Below are 16794 nucleotides of genomic sequence, written 5' to 3'. Positions count from 1 at the left end.
AATTGCTATATTTTATTTTCTAGAATATGACATGTGTGACACTCATTTAGATGGGCACATGGCAAGTAGGTCTCAAAACACCGAGACCAGGTCACTAAACTCGAGGTAAAATTCATCTGAGTGTTGAATAAACACACAAGTCAGGGAAAGTAGTGGGGAAGACTGATTCTTGCCCTTCTCAGCAAAATTCAGAGGAGTTCACTTAAATCAGGGATCTTACCGATCTCATATTATCCACAGCAAACTGAACTATGTACCTGATGATTCCTAAGAATGTTATTTCTCTGTCCTTTTCTCACCACCTCAGAATGAAATCGCAGCTCTGCAGCATGGCATCAATGCCTGTGTTCTCAGCCTAATCTTTTCATCTACCAGCTGCATCTCTCCTTACCCCTCTTCCATAACCCCCCTTCCATCAGTATGACATACCTGTCACTCTTTATTTATCACCTGCTATGACCTTTCTTGCCTCTTGTCTTTATACATAATGTCTTCCCTGTTTGTGATGCTTTCCCCCATTTCTTCATCTTACAAATTTCCACTCATCTTTCAACTCTAAAATGTCACGTTTCCTTTCTTGCTGTGAAATTGTCAGCTGCCACTTCCTATCTTGTCAGTGCATTCACATCTAGCATCAGACTCTTCTCTGCTCCTCAGGTTCTCAACATCTAATTTGTCATTGTAGTGAAGCAAAGCAGGGAATCAAGCGAAGTCATGATTACACAGCTTATGAAGGGAGATCTGAGAAAATAATTGTACATGAAGTTATATACATACATTCTAGCATTTATTCTAACTGCTTGGGAGTATATTGTTTCTATCTTTTGGTTATTTTTAGAACTTTAACTGTAATTATAGTAATAGTTATTATTCATTTTTTTCATTATAATTCTTAGTCACTTAGCAAATTTATGTTTCAGAATAAGTGGATTAGAGATAATGTTAGCTGATTCCATATTATTTGTAGAGTACATAATTTTCAGAATCTTTCAAGTATTAAGATACATCTCTTAGTTTTAACAGTGGATTCATAGAGCAGTCCAAGAGGACATTACTATATTTTACAAAAATTACATTTTTATCATTTGTTTTTTGAAGCTCATTTTTGAGGAAAAATCCAGTGCATTTACTCTTGTCAAGTAATTCTGCCTTAATATTAATCACTATGTTAATTGCCTTAGTTGCAACTGCATTGTTCCTCTGTAGCCTATATAATACTATATAGTCTATATAGAAAGACATTAAAAGGGACATGTACCAAATGAAAGAACCTACAGATAACATAGCCTAGGCTTTCATAAGTAATTTATAAAATAAGAGCTACCATACATCAAACATTTATGTTACAAAAGGGATTGTCAAATATTATGTCATTTTTATCAAGGCATTATATAAATTTCTTTTTTGTATAATCCCTGTGTTACTGGATTTTATTAATGGAGTGTTCACACAGAAGAAAGAGATTTATTGAATAGTGGTTTGTAACAGACATAATTATATTGAAGAAGTCATTGATGTTGTAACTTGTGAACTTTACAGGAATATTTAATTTCCAAATAAAAGGCTATACTAATAGGCTCAATATTTGACTTCTAAAATGTAAGCAATAGGCTTAATTATCATTAGTTTCTATGTACATTTAGCTATATATTTGTATATTAGCATTTTAAACGATTTTGGGGAAAGAAAATATGGGATATATTATTGCACAGAAATACTCCATTAGCAATGCTGGGTTCAGATAAATCAACACTGTACTTTATAAATGTAAGAAGTCAACAATTCCCTTAAAACGATAGAAGAAAGAAGGATACATTTTTTATATATAAATTATGTACCAGGAACTGTGCAAGATGCCTTGTGTGAAGAGACTTACTCAATAAGTAAGATTTCTACAAAAAAAAAAACATTTAAATTTTAATAATACTTCATGATTATAGCATACTTCTTCTGAGTTAGATCTTCACAGAAATAAATGAAGCTCAGATTTGATGAAGTGTTTAGGATGACCAAAAACTTCTCCGTTTCATTTCTGGGTGCTTCTGTAAGTTAAACTGTCCAATACATGTTCTTTAAAATGTTCCTCTTGGGGCGCCTGGGTGGCTCAGTGGGTTAAGGCCTCTGCCTTCGTCTCAGGTCATGATCTCAGGGTCCTGGGATCGAGTCCCACATTGGGCTCTCTGCTCAGCAGGGACCTGCTTCTCCGTCTCTCTCTGCCTTCCTCTCTGCCTACTTGTGATCTCTCTGTCAAATAAATAAATAAATAAAAAATAAGTCTTAAGTAAATAAATAAATAAATAAGTAAGTAAAATGTTCCTCTTGATTAATTTCAACTTACTGAAGATTGAGATTTGGCAGATAACTGTGAGTAACCAAGCAAAGAGGCGTTACAACCATAAAGCACACACTTGGGCGGTCAGAAACATTTTTTTTTTTTTTTTTTTTTTGAATTCCTTTTTTTTTTTTTTTTAACTTTTTATTTTTTATAAACATATATTTTTATCCCCAGGGGTACAGGTCTGTGAATCACCAGGTTTACACACTTCACAGCACTCACCAAAGCACATACCCTCCCCAATGCCCATAATCCCACCCCCTTCTCCCAAACCCCCTCCCCCCAGCAACCCTCAGTTTGTTTTGTGAGATTAAGAGTCACTTATGGTTTGTCTCCCTCCCAAGGTCAGAAACATTTTATCATGGCAGGCTTTTAGAGAAAGAAACATAAACAGCTTTTAAAAAAGTCTCTAGGATTTGAAATCAGTTTAAACATCATATTTTAGTTGCTAAATTATATTAGAGCATGCATTTGCAAATCTAAGACCTGCATGGCTTTATATACTAAGTAATAATATCTTCCTATGCATTTACTTCAACTTAATACTATACGTTTCAGTTTTTATTTACCAATATATTAATCGTAATGTCCACTGATAAAGCAAAAATTCCACATCTAATCTTATTAACACACATGTGAGACTCATATAGTGATAGAAAATTTATTTTTAAAAGACTTCTTTTCTACATTTTTGTCATTCAGACTATAGTATTAAATCCTATTTTTCTGATTGTGTTTTTAGGTTATATTCAGTTGGAGGTCGTGATGGAAGTTCCTGTTTGAGTTCAATGGAATATTATGACCCTCATACAAATAAGTGGAACATGTGCGCTCCAATGTGTAAGCGGAGAGGGGGTGTTGGAGTGGCCACCTGCGATGGGTTTCTCTATGCGGTAGGAGGTCATGATGCTCCTGCTTCAAATCATTGTTCCCGGTTACTAGATTATGTAGAAAGGTAAGATCTTATACTGAGAGAAATAATGTAAATTATACTGATGCCTAATTCAACTGATTATAAAAACTGCATAATTTAAGAAGGGTAAATTCTGCTTTTTAAATCTCTTCTGTGTCTTTATCCCACTCCCCGCCCTCATACACACACATGCTACACTTTCATTCTTCTTATTTTTTTTTAATTTTAATTCCAGCATAGTTAACATGCAATGTCATATTAGTTTCAGGTATATGATACAGTGATTCAACAATTCTGTATATTACTCACTGCTCATCAAGATAAGTTTACTCTTAGGACACCTGGGTGGCTCAATCTTTTAAGCCTCTGCCTTTGTCTCAGGTCATGATCCTAGGGTCCTGGGATCCAGCCCTGCATCAGGCTCCCTGCTCAGTGGGGATCCTGCTTCTCCCTCTCCCTCTGCTGTTTCCCCTGCTTGTGCTATCTAGATCACTCTCTCTCAGATAAATAATAAATAAAAATCTTAAAAAAAAATAGTCTTTTTTTTTTTTTCTTTTAGAGAAAGGGAGGAGAGATAGACAGAGGGAGAAAGAGACTCTTAAGCAGGCTCCACAACCAGCATGGAGCCTAACATGGAGCTCAGTCTCTCACCCTTGAGCTGATGACTTGAGCCAAAATTAGGAGTTGGCTGCTTAACCAACTGAGCCACTGAGGTGCCCCAGGATAAGTGTACTCTTAATCCTCTTCACTTATTTCACCCATTCCCCATTCGCCTCCCCCTGATAACCATCTATCTGTTCCCTATAGTTGAGTTTTTTCTTTTTTTTTAATTTGCCTTCTTTTTCCCCTTTGTTTTGTTTCTTAAATTCCACATATAAGTGAAATCATATGGTTATCTTTCTCTGATTGGCTTACTTAGCTTAGCGTTATACTTTCTAGCTCCATCCATGTTACTGCAAATGGTAAAATTTTTTTTTTTGTTTTGTTTTTGTTGTTTTTTTTTTTTAAAGATTTTATTTATTTATTTGACAGAGAGAAATCACAAGTAGTTGGAGATGCAGGCAGAGAGAGAGAGAGAGGAGGAAGCAGGCTCCCTGCTGAGCAGAGAGCCCCATGCGGGACTCGATCCCAGGACCCTTGAGATCATGACCTGAGCCGAAGGCAGCGGCTTAACCCACTGAGCCACCCAGGCGCCCAAATTTTGTTCTTTTTATGGCTGAATAATATTCCATTATATATGTGTGTGTGTATATATCATATATATCATATCATATATATATCATATCTATGTATCATATCTTCTTTATTCATTTATCTGTTGATGGACACTTTATCTTCTTGCATAATTTAGTTATTATAAATAATGCTGCAATAAACATAGGGATGCATATGTTCTTCCAAATACAAGCTTGTTCTTGTATTCTTTGGGTAAATACCCACTAGTGTGGTTATTGGATCATATGGTAGTTCTGTTTTTCTCCACATCTTTGCCAACATTTATTGTTTCTTGTGTTTGATTTTAGCCACTCTGATAGGTGATATCTCATATATGAGGTGATATCTCACTGTGGTTTTGATTTATATTTTCCCAAGGATGAGTGAGTGATGTTGAACATCTTCTCATGTCTGTTGTCCATTTGTAGGTCTTCTTTGGAGAAATGTCTGTTCATGTCTTCTTACCACTTTTTAATTGGAATTTTTTTTTTTTTTTGGTGTTGAGTATTATAAGGTCTGTATATATTTTGGATACTAACCCTTTATCAGATCTGTCATTTGCAAACATTTTCTCCCATTCACTAAGTTTAGGTCTTTTAGTTTTGTTGATGGTTTTCTTTGCTATGCAGAAGCTTTTTATTTTTATGTAGTCCCAATAGTTTATTTTTGCTTTTGTTTCCTCCACCTCAGGGGTAATAACTAGAAAAATGTTGCTACAATCAATGTCAGAACAATTATTGCCCATGTTCTCTTCCACAATTTTTTATGGTTCAGGTCTCACACTTAGGTCCTTAATCCATTTTGAGTTTATTTTTATGTATGGTGTAATAAAGTGGTCCAGTTTCATTCTTTTGCTTGTTGCTGTCTGGTTTTCTCAATACCAGTTGTGGAAGACACAGTCCTTTTCCCAATGCACATTCTTGCCTCTTCGTCAAAGATTAACTGACCATATAATTTTGGGTTTATTTCTGGCCTTACTTTCATTCTTGTTTTATTTTTTCCATGCTTTCTCCTTCCTACTCTCTTTCTTATATCCCTCCTTTTTTCCTTCAACTAATATTTAAAACCCTGTTAGTTTTTTCACAAGAATTTAAAGTAAGATTTTAAAAGATCCTTTAAAACAGTTTTAAGTAATCTATTTATAAATACTTGTTATTTCTCTTTATAAAGATTAAATATTTCATTGTTCTATTCATCCTATCTTGTTCTACTACTCCCTTCAAACTCTCAAAGGTGAATTATGGACAGTGTTTTGTGTCATAATAGAAGACAGACTTATTACAAGTCTATTTTCTGTAATCCTGGTTCTCTTTTAATTATTCCTAAAAATGCCCAAGTTCACAAAGGTCTGGAGTGGAAAGTCATCTTGGCTTGAGGCTTGGTCCAACAACCCAAACACTTCCTGGCATAGTTATAGCTAAATTCTCTCTAAGAGCTGTACATCACTTAAAACTATTACATTGTGTGCAGTAAGGATTAGAGAATTAGTGAATCCTAGGATGATATTTCTTATTACATAAAGATACATGCTGATATATAGGGAAGTGAGACTAGGGAATAATCAGGTCAACTGTTTTATCAGTTGGGATAGAATAAATAATTCTACTATAATAAATAACTTCAAAATTCTCTGTGACTTTTTTTTTTTTAAGATTTTATTTATTTATTTGACAGAGAAAGATCACAAATAGGCAAAGAGGCAGGCAGAGAGAGAGAGGAGGAAGCAGGCTCCCTGCTGAGCAGAGAGCCCGATGCGGGACTCGATCCCAGGACCCTGAGATCATGACCCGAGCCGAAGGCAGCGGCTTAACCCACTGAGCCACCCAGGCGCCCCTCTCTGTGACTTAATACCATAATTTTTTCTTACTGATGTTACATGTCCATGACAGATCCATGATATCATTGCTCTGTTACTCAGATTGGCATATAAGCTACAATATAAGCACTGCTGGTATCAAAAGGGAAATGTATACATTGTTCACAGATTCCTAAAGATTCCACATGCCAGTAATATAATTCTCTTTTCTTCATCCTTTGGCAAACCAGTTACATGGCCACAGAAAACTCCATGAGGATAGGATAACTTCTATATGGGAGAAGAACAAGAGATATGTGGCGGATTGCAGTGATGAGCATAACAATTTTCCTCTTAACATTAAGAAACCACATCCGTCATATTCATGTTTACAAGCGGTACAGTCAATGGCAGAAAGGTGCTCTATCTTTTTTATTGTCTTAAGGATAGGTATGGTTTTTGCTGAGAATAAGGCCATTGGCAAGAGAAAGCTTTTAGTAAACAGACTCTGTTCAAACTTAAACCACTTCTTGAATAAAACATATTTAATGTTATTGCTACTATGTGAAATGGACTGTAGATATATAGCTATTTAAGCGCAGGAGGAAAGCATTACACTCAATACAGTCTCACTTCAACATTCTCTTGTCCAGTGAAATTAGGAACCACAGGTGTTATAGTGTGGACAGTGGTCAGAGTCCAAATAATGTAAGATGTATGCTTTTATATACACAAACATGAAATAATTTATTTAAAAAATACTGCTAATAGACTGACAGCCCATTCACATTTTCCTCTGCTACATTCTTGGAAAAATAGCAAGAAAGATTAATATGATATGGCTCCTATTTTTACTATATATCTTATATAAATGTTACAAATGAAATGATATTTCATTTATTCCCTTTTAACTATACTGTATAATGTATTGCAATGTTGTTTGTGAACAGAGGCATAAATAATTCAGTCTAGGAGTACATTTATGATGCAAAATTAGACTTAAATAAGCATAGCTATTTTAAGTTATAGGAGTAGTGAGTAAGCGCAGCTTAAATAATGCAGAAGCACACAGCCTTATCATGATTCTTATACCAGCTCACATTATGTGTCAGATTAATAGCATTTTTGAGCTTTCTGTAACATACATTATATATTGATGATTTCACATGTAAATCATCAATAAATCAAGGTACATAATAGTACTCTGTAGAATTATTTTGCACATGGTAATATAAAGACTATTTTTCAGTATATAACCATAGGAAAACAAACTATTAGGAATAACAAGTAGTATAAAATGGTATCTATTATAGATTGATAGAACAAATTTCATTGTAGGACAATGATTTCTCATGGAAACATAAAGGTATTATATAAGAGTGCTGTTAAAGTACAGTTATATAAGACATCAAAAGTTATAAAGTGTCAGGCTGTCTTGAACACGAAAAATACTGGCTCCTCAAATCAGAGCAAGACCTCAGCAAAGTTAAGGAGTTTAGAATAGTTGATGGAATGGTGAATAGTAATTTTGCAGGCAAGCCTCACTCTAATAAGAGCATCTTAGTGGACAAAATCAGTGTCCAAAAGATGTAGTAAGTTCTAGCAGAATTGCCCAGAAGGTGCAATCCATTAGACAAAACATTTATCTATTTTACTTACTCTACAAATATTATTTTGCATATATTTTTCACTATGCTAACTCGAACTTAAAACTTACTAGGAAAAAAGAGACAGATAAATAATTAGAACTTCAAGATCACAAATAAAACAGATAACCAGGCAATGGATGAGAAAATATGTTCAAAGGCATCAGTACCACTGCTGGCTAATAATAGATCAAGACCACCTTTGACCTCAAATTTGCATCCCAGTAATAAGGCCTGCAGGAGAGGGATATCCAGATAATAAGAGCCTTCTAAATCTGCTTTTGTAATATCCGCTTTTGCTTCCTCCAATTTATTCTCCATATAGTAGCCAGAGAGATCTTTTCATAATGCAGATTTGACCGGAAAGTGCAATGGAGTTTTTCTTTGTACCAATTATCAATATTATTATGAAACATTATTTAAAAATTTTCAAGATAGTCAAAATTCATGTGCTGGTGATGATCTAGATTAGTTTATTCACAGTTCTACTCCTCCAGTTGGCATAATTCTTGGTGCAAAGTAAGTCCTCATCAAGCACTTAGTAAATCAGGTAGAAAAACAGATCTCAAATTTCTCACAGGCGAAGGCATCTGGAGATACACTGTACATAGGAAGTTATATAGATTAACAGATAGATGGACAGATAAATAGAAAGAAAGAAAGGGAAAGAAAGAAAAAAAGGATTCATGAAAGGATGGAAGAGTAAGAATGGATGGGTGAATGGACTGATGAAAAGACAGAGATTTTTTTTATTTTTCTATTTGCATGTGAATGCCCATCTCCATCATTATAGATGGAGTATCAATGATTCACATACATACATTTTAAGCATTTATTGGGCAGGCACAATTTTTGACAAGACCTAAAATATTAAGCAACTTTTCAGACATAAATTAAAAATTATATCTTTATATCTAATCCAAACACTATTAACAAATAACCACCTGTGAAAAAAAAATTTTTTTTTAGATTTTGTATTTATTTATTTGACAGAGGGAGAGAGATCACAGGTAGGCAGAGCAGCAGGCAGAGAGAGAGGGGGAAACAGGCTCCCTGCCAAGCAGAGAGCCCAATAGGGGCCTCGATCCCAAGGCCCTGAGATCACGACCCAAGCCAAAGGAAGAGGCTTAACCCACTGAGCCACCCAGGCACCCTGAATTTTTTTATGTTACTTAAATATAAAGCTTTTGTTCAAAGTTTACCAAAATTCACACACTGGTCATATCAGAAAAAGTCATCTAAAATAAAAATATCTAATTTTCTGTCAAGATATGGTTCAATATTTTGTTTAAGATTTTTATTTATTTATTTGACAGACAGAGATCACAAGTAGGCAGAGAGGCAGGCAGAGAGAGATAGGGGGATGCAGGCTCCCTGCCCAGCAGAGAGCCCAATGTGGGGCTTGATCCCAGCACCCTGGGATCATGACCTGAGCTGAAGGCAGAGGCTTTATCCCACTGAGCCACCCAGGTGCCCCATGGCTCAATATTTTTATCTTCCTTAGATCTTGATAAAAATTAATAAAAGTTAGAATTTTCTGTCAGACATACTGCAATAATATTAATATAACTAAACAGTTTTTCTTGTTGTTGTTGTTTTAAAGATTTTATTTATTTATTTGACAGAGGGAGATCACAGTAGACAGAGAGGCAGGCAGAGAGAGAGAGAGGGAAGCAGGCTCCCCGCTGAGCAGAGAGCCTGATGCAGGACTCAATCCCAGGACCCTGAGATCATGACCCGAGCCGAAGGCAGTGGCTTAACCCACTGAGCCACCCAGGCGCCCCTAACTAAACAGTTTTTTAAAGTTACCATAAAGATTAATACATAAGGTAAGAATAGAATTTTGGATTTTTTCATTTGTCTTCTTAGTTCATCTTTTTGGTTTTGAAAAAACCAAGAGTTGTAGCAATTCTAAATAGTGAAAACAGATGACCAAGGAGAGACTTTTATTTAAATTATGGGCCCTTATCCTAGGCCTTATATAGCATAATAATACATTCACTCTTATTTTGATATATGTGAGATCCTAAATTTTCTACAAGACAGTAATTACTTGAACTGTTTAAAGTTAAAACATTAGATAGGGCCTTCTGAACTTTTTAGTAAGATACTTTCTTCTCCTTCCTAAGATCTTACTGTTAGCAGTAGCCAAATGAGTATAGCATGCAAAGACTGACTAGTTTGCTGTTAATGTTATTTTTCTATTATTGTGCACATAGGATCTTTGCTATTTCTTTGATAGCAAATTATATTCAAATTTCTTTTAGACACATATACAAGAGATGGAAAGCCCAGCAGCCTATATGTAGGGGCCCTGCTTTACAAGTGGATGCAAAAGCTATTAACTAACACCGCAGCTAAACTAATTTAGATGTGTGATTAGGTATTTGCTTTAATGGCTTAGGAGGCTTATGGAGTATCTCTGAAGTGGTCAACCAGAGAGTGGGAATATCAGAATAATCTGCTGTCCTTGTCCTGCCTGGAAGGATGGCATCGTGGCCATTCATCTGCATGCTTTGCAGGAAGGAAAAGAACAAGTCTCTGGAAAGGTAGATGTGTACGAGTAGATGAAACATTATGTCCTGTATAACTGGAAGGATTTCAACTCTGCTGGTCAAACTGCAGAAGTCACTTTCATGTTGGGAGAGGCTATTTAATACATAATTTGGACTCATACGGCTGATAGTAGTTTCTGTTATATTAGTGGAGGAAATGACTATATAATTGATTATTCCTTACTTCTGAACTGTTAAAAGCTATTTATTTTTTAAAATGAGTTTTAACTAGCATTCAGGCCTCCTGGGTATGCTCCATGTTCTATTGATTGACAATAATTTAAGTAATTTTTGAAGCTCTGCTGAGGAAACTGCATCTGAGGAGTCTAAGAGCTGTGCGGCTTATCATGACTTTCCCTGGGTCTGTCAGCGATTTATTTCTCCTCTCCTCAACCTTGAAGACAGGAGGCAATAAGTATGATCTAAGTCAAAGTAGGATTTTTCACATGCTTTCATGGAGAAATTAAACTAAACTGAAATCAAATTAACTTTTTAAAACATTTTTGTATATATACACAACGGATATTGGAAAGGGGTGCAGAAATCTAGTTACCCCATCCTCTTTCCCAGTGTTTCTGTGCCCATTGTATATTTAAGAGAAGTATTAAGGAAGATTGGGAGAATATCAATAAATACATTTTAAAAATCTATCTTAAAAGTGAAGATGAAGCTCATAATCAGTGTAAGAATCACAAACAACCAAACAATATTGAAAATGATTTTTTTTTACCCCCTAACAGTGCACCGACTTTCCCCCTCCATCACAGGATTGAAATTGATAGTCAACTCAAAACCATTTCACTTGTCTTGTGACCCTAACTCACACAACCGCTGCAACTAAATCAAAACAGGGGACGTGTCCTTACAGAACATGTGGAACATCCTGTGAGAGGAATCTATACTGATCAGAAAAATTTTTATGTTGAGACTGAATCTGAACTAAGAAGTCCTGTCTTGGATGATTGCAGCCTGATAGTTAAATCATTTTGAAGTTTTCTTTTTCTTTTCTTTTCTTTTTTTTTCCTGAAGATTTATTTATTAGAGAGAGAGAGAGTGAGAGTGCATACATGCACAGAAGTGGGAGAGGGACAGACTGAAAGGGAGAGGAAAAGAATCTCAAGCAAACTCCCCATAGAGCATGAAGCCCGACACTGCACTTGATCCTAAGACCCTGAGATCAGGACCTGAGCCAAAAATCAAGAGTTGGATGCTTAACTGACTAATCACCCAGGCACCCCCATAAAGTTTTCTTTTCTTTTTAACGTAGAAGTAGTGTTTGTTGATGTCATATAAAACCAGGAGAAAAACATCATTAAAAAAAAGTGATTTCATCAGTAACTCATTGAAGTTCATTTGTGTAAACAATGTCTACATTTGATTATTTTTCAATGTTTTAAAATATATTTACTAGTAAAGGTTAAATTACAGAAAAAAAATCAGTCTATTTCTTTGTTCCTTTTTCTAATGGTACATTCAGTTTCTATATGTCAGGAGTAGAGCATATAATGAATAGTTAAACACACTGTCTAAATAAATCAATGGACAGATTAATGTACCTAGTTTGATAGATTGTGGCTTCTGATCTTAAATTCTACCAGGACTTGTGGCTTTCTTTCTTTCTTTTTTTTTTTTTTTTTTTTCTTTTTTGGACACAAGTTTGAATCAACAAGACTCAAACAGGTATTTCATTTATTTTTATAAACTTTAGATATAGTTGTTACTAACCATATGTAAGTCATATAGTTAATGCAGATTTATAAATATGTTTCAATGTTTTCTTTAAATGCAGATATTTTTATATTTCTTTTAAGGCAGATAATAAACTTCATGAAATTATTGTTACTGTTTATATTATTTCTAACAATTCTAAAATCTTAGTGGGTTAAAATAACTATTCATTGTTTCTTTTATGATTGAAATCTTTCATGATTATATGTTGACTGGGTACAGTTTGGGCTACTTTTCTCCTCCACATAATATTGGCTGATGCTACCATATCACCTGGGTCTGGACAGGCTTAAACCCTTTTCTGGAAGAGCTAACGATTGGGGCTGCCTCTCATCTGAGAATTCAGCTGATGCTTCAGGCAGAGAACCATGGTTCCCCTTGCACTGGAATTTCCACCATATAGTAGCTGGGATTCCAAGACAAAAAAGTCCAAGAGAAGTGGGGTCAAGAGGGCAAATATTCAATACGATGAACCATCATGCCTCTGCTTGCATCACTTGTTAAAGTCACACTGGCCAATGTTGGTCACAGCAAGGTGAGAGTGTAATACTTAAAGATATGACACTAAGAAGTGTGATATATCAAGGGCCCCTAAAGTAACAATGAGCACAACTGTGCTTACATTTTAAAAGTAGTTTTCCGATGAAGAAAGAGAATATTAAATATATTTTTTAAAAGGAAAAAAAAGTAGTTTTCCATCATGAACTCATGTATGTATATATATATGAGTATAGACATACATATTTTATTCTCATATTATAGCATTTATACACACACACATACACACACACCACACACACACATACATGTATTTTATTTTCATCTTATAGCTTTACTTGTTATCAGTTAAATCTTTTTTCTTTAAAAATTTTATTTATTTATTTGACACAGAGAGAGAGAGGGATCACAAGTAGGCAGAGGGGCAGGCAGAGGGAGAGAGGGAAGCAGGCTCCCCACTGGGCAGAGAGCCAAATGGGATCCCAGGACCCTGGGATCATGATCTGAGCCAAAGACAGAGGCTTAACCCACTAAGCCACCCAGATGGCCCTTTTTTTTTCTTTCTTTCTTTTTAAAGATTTTAGTTATTTATTTGACACAGAAAGAGACAGCAAGAAAGGGAGCACAAGCAGGGAGAGTGAAAGAGGGAGAAGCAGGCTTCCCACCGAGCAGGGAGCCTGATGTGGGGCTTGATCCCAGCGTCCTGGGATCATGACCTGAGCTGAAGGCAGACACTTAATGCCTGAGCCACCCAAGTGACCCTCAATTAACTCTTTAATCTGTTTAGTAAATCACTTGGCAAATATTATAAAATGCCCATCTCCTTTTACTCTTTTCTTTGGGACAGTTACTGAGGTCATGTAAGCTGACTCCTTTCCCTGCCTTTAGGGGAACCAGTCCTGCAGGTGTGCACTGCACCCATCTCCCTTTCTTAAAAGGCACTGCCATTGTGGGACCCTTGGTAGGTGGAAAACAGAAGCACCAAAAGCCACCAGTGCCTACACATCACAGTAAAGAATAAATAATTTCTAGGGCCTCTCTGGTTAGGCCCCTAGAAGCAGATAAGTCATGCAGATCTGTGGTGGGGCAAAAACTGAGCCCATGCCTGAAGCAAGTTATTAGGAAAATGATTGATTTCCTTCTATGTATGTTTTATTAAGCCGACTCGCATCTATAAGAATTCCTAGAATTAGATTGTTTCAAATGGAGATATTCTCTCTCCATGTTCTAGTTTATTACACACAACTTTCTGAAAAATATCTAAATAATTGTGGTGATGTAGTGATTATCTTTATAAGTAATAATTGTAGTAAGACATGAAATATTTAGCAAAATTTACTGTTTTCTGGGTCATAAAATAAACCTCAACAATTTTCAAAAGCTTGAAATCTCATAGGGTATGTTCTCTGTACAACATGGAATTAAACTGGAAGTAAATAACAGAAAAGATAAATTTTTACATGCTCAGCTGTTTGCTTTGTGGTTTTGTTTTAAGGTAAGCTCTATGCCCAGTGTGGGGCTTGAACTCACTACCCCAAGATCAAGAGTTTCTTAGTCTACCAAGTGAGCCAGCCAGGTGTCCCATCTCCAACTATTTGAAATTTAGGTGATATACTTTGAAACAAGATGTGATTCAAATCAGAAAATAATTTGAACTGAATGCAATGAAAATACATATCAAATTTTGTGGGATGTAGCTACACTAAATGCTCACACTAAACTTGGTGTTTCCAGTCTCATTGCAAGTCTATAGGAAAGAAAAAAAGATACAGATTCATACTGTTGCTAAAAGATGTCTCCCAATGTTCCTAGATTCTTTTCAAGATTTTAGTAGGAATGTACATCTTTAAACTTTGTTTATACTGCACAATGCAAACTGTTAAGGAGCCATGCAATTACACAAGACTGTTTGAATTACTGGGAAAGCTCAGATTAAGATACTACTGTATGTATCAAAGGTCACCAAGCCACTCATGTGACATGTAACATGGCGTATGATGTTTCAGCATTTCTAAAGAAATTCTTAAAGAGAAATATAGACTTAAGCACAGGCACTTAACAACTTAAAAGAGCTAAAATGCTAAGATTTAAGTTTCAATCTCAAGTTATAAAAATTAGACCAAAAAACCTACCAAAACAGAAGTGAAATAGTGATAGAAATATATTAATTAAATATAAGACAAACATGAAATAGGATTAAAAAGAAGTCTAATTTGTTTCTCTAAATATAATTGCAATAAAATTTATAAGCTAGATGCCAGATTGTCAAGGAAAAAGAGAAAATTACCTACCTAAAGGAAAACAACAACAAAAAATCAGAAATGTAAGTGGACATCACTATCATGTAACAATAAAAAGAGAATGTTTGAGTATATATGCCATTATTTGAATTTTAGATGAAATGAACAAATTTATAGGAAAATAAAACCTTATATATATATTATGCAGGAAAAAACAAGAGAAACAAAAGAAGCAGTTAAACTTATGAGCATAGATACAAATATCCAAAAGAAGTATTAACAAATCAAACCTAGATATAAATGAAAATGATAAAGTATCTCAACCACTTTGTGTTTATTTCAGAAATACAAGTTTGGTTTAGGATAGAACAATTAATCAGTGTAATTCAATATAGTCATAAAATAAATAAACATCTAAATAAATGCAAAGATGATAAAATCTAACACCCACCATAATAAAAAACTCTCACCAAACTTGGAAGAGAAATTAATAGAAAGATAGCCAAATATTGAAACCTGTTGTTTTGAGATTTTCACTTGAGAAAAAAGTGACTGCTAATGCCACTTTTACTCAACATTTTAAAAGAATACCTAACAAGTGATAAAGCAATAAAGGGAAAGAAAACTCATAATTAGAAAGGAATAAATAAAACTGTCAGTATTCAAGGTTACATAATAAATATCCAATGATAATCTAACCACAGTGTAATTAGAAACTATTTGATTTAAAAAGTGAATTAATGAGGTTGCTATATATAGTCAGTCAATATATGAAATTAATTATATTTCTACATGCAAGCAATAATAACAAAATGTATAAAAGTTGTCATTAAAAAGGAAAAAAAAAATACCTGGCAATCAATCTCACAAAATATATGTACTACCTCTAAATAGAAAATAAAACTTTGAGAAAAGCTTGAAAAAGTCTTAAGTAAATTGATGGGAATGCCATGTTCATGGAAGAGAAGACTAAACATTATAAAAATATGAATTTTACTCTAAAGTGATTTATGGGTTCACTGCAGTCCCTATTGAATTGTAAATTCTTGTCCAGTGGACACCTGGGTGGCTCAGTTGGTTAAGCAAGTGCCTTCTGCTCAGGTCATGACCCTGCAGTCCCAGGATCAAGTCCGGCATCAGACTCCCAGCTCCACAGGGAGTCCGCCTCTTCCTTTGATCTTCTCCCTTCTCATGCTCTCTCTCACTCTCTCTCTCACTCTTAAATAAAATCTTTGAAAAAAAAAAAATTCTGTCCAGTGGGGACTGTGGATGTAAAGTTGAAAAGTTGATCCTGTAATTTAAATAAAAATGAAAAGGGCCCCAAATCCCAAGAAAACTTTGAAGTAGTAGTAGATATTACAAACAGTTGTAAAGTTACTTTAAGGCACTGTGGCATTGGCCAAGTATAAACAAGTAGACAAAATAGATTGGTGTTCAGAAATAGGATCACACATACAAGGAATCCTGATTTATGGTAAAGGCAAAAAAGTGTATTTCATATGGAAAAAGATTAGTTTTAGCTCTTCTCTCTTATCACACCAAAAATCAATTCAAGATGGATCTTAGAGGTAAATATGAAACAAAGCTTTTAGAATATAAGAGGGAGCTATCTTCACAATTATAAGAATGTGAAAGATTACTTAAACTGGATCTGGAAAGAGTCATTCAGATAGAGAAATATTACTGTTAAAATGCCTTTCCTCAGGGGTGCCTGACTGGCTCAGTTGGCAGAGCATGCAACTCTTGTCTCAAGGTTGTGAGTTTGAGCCCCATGTTGTATGTAGAGAGTACTTTAAAAATAAATAAATATTCCAGGGTGCCCGGGTAGCTCAGTGGGTTAAAGCCTCTGCCTTTGGCTCAGGTCATGAT

The 16794-nt window shown here is 35.0% G+C and overlaps 1 protein-coding gene across 1 annotated transcript in view; it reads left to right on the top strand.

The window, feature by feature from the left end:
• KLHL1 (kelch like family member 1) overlaps positions 1-16794 on the top strand; it is a 385159-nt gene that overhangs the window by 355430 nt on the left and 12935 nt on the right. The window contains exon 9 of the mRNA XM_082700951.1: positions 3078-3290. Coding sequence (XP_082557077.1) covers positions 3078-3290 — 213 coding nt within the window. The remainder of the gene's footprint in view (positions 1-3077; positions 3291-16794) is intronic.

The sequence above is a fragment of the Mustela nivalis genome, assembly GCF_964662115.1.
Source record: "Mustela nivalis genome assembly, chromosome: 15".
NCBI classification, from domain to species: domain Eukaryota; kingdom Metazoa; phylum Chordata; class Mammalia; order Carnivora; family Mustelidae; genus Mustela; species Mustela nivalis.
The sequence above is the reverse complement of the archived record's forward strand: the minus strand, read 5'-3'. Positions and strand labels throughout refer to the sequence as shown.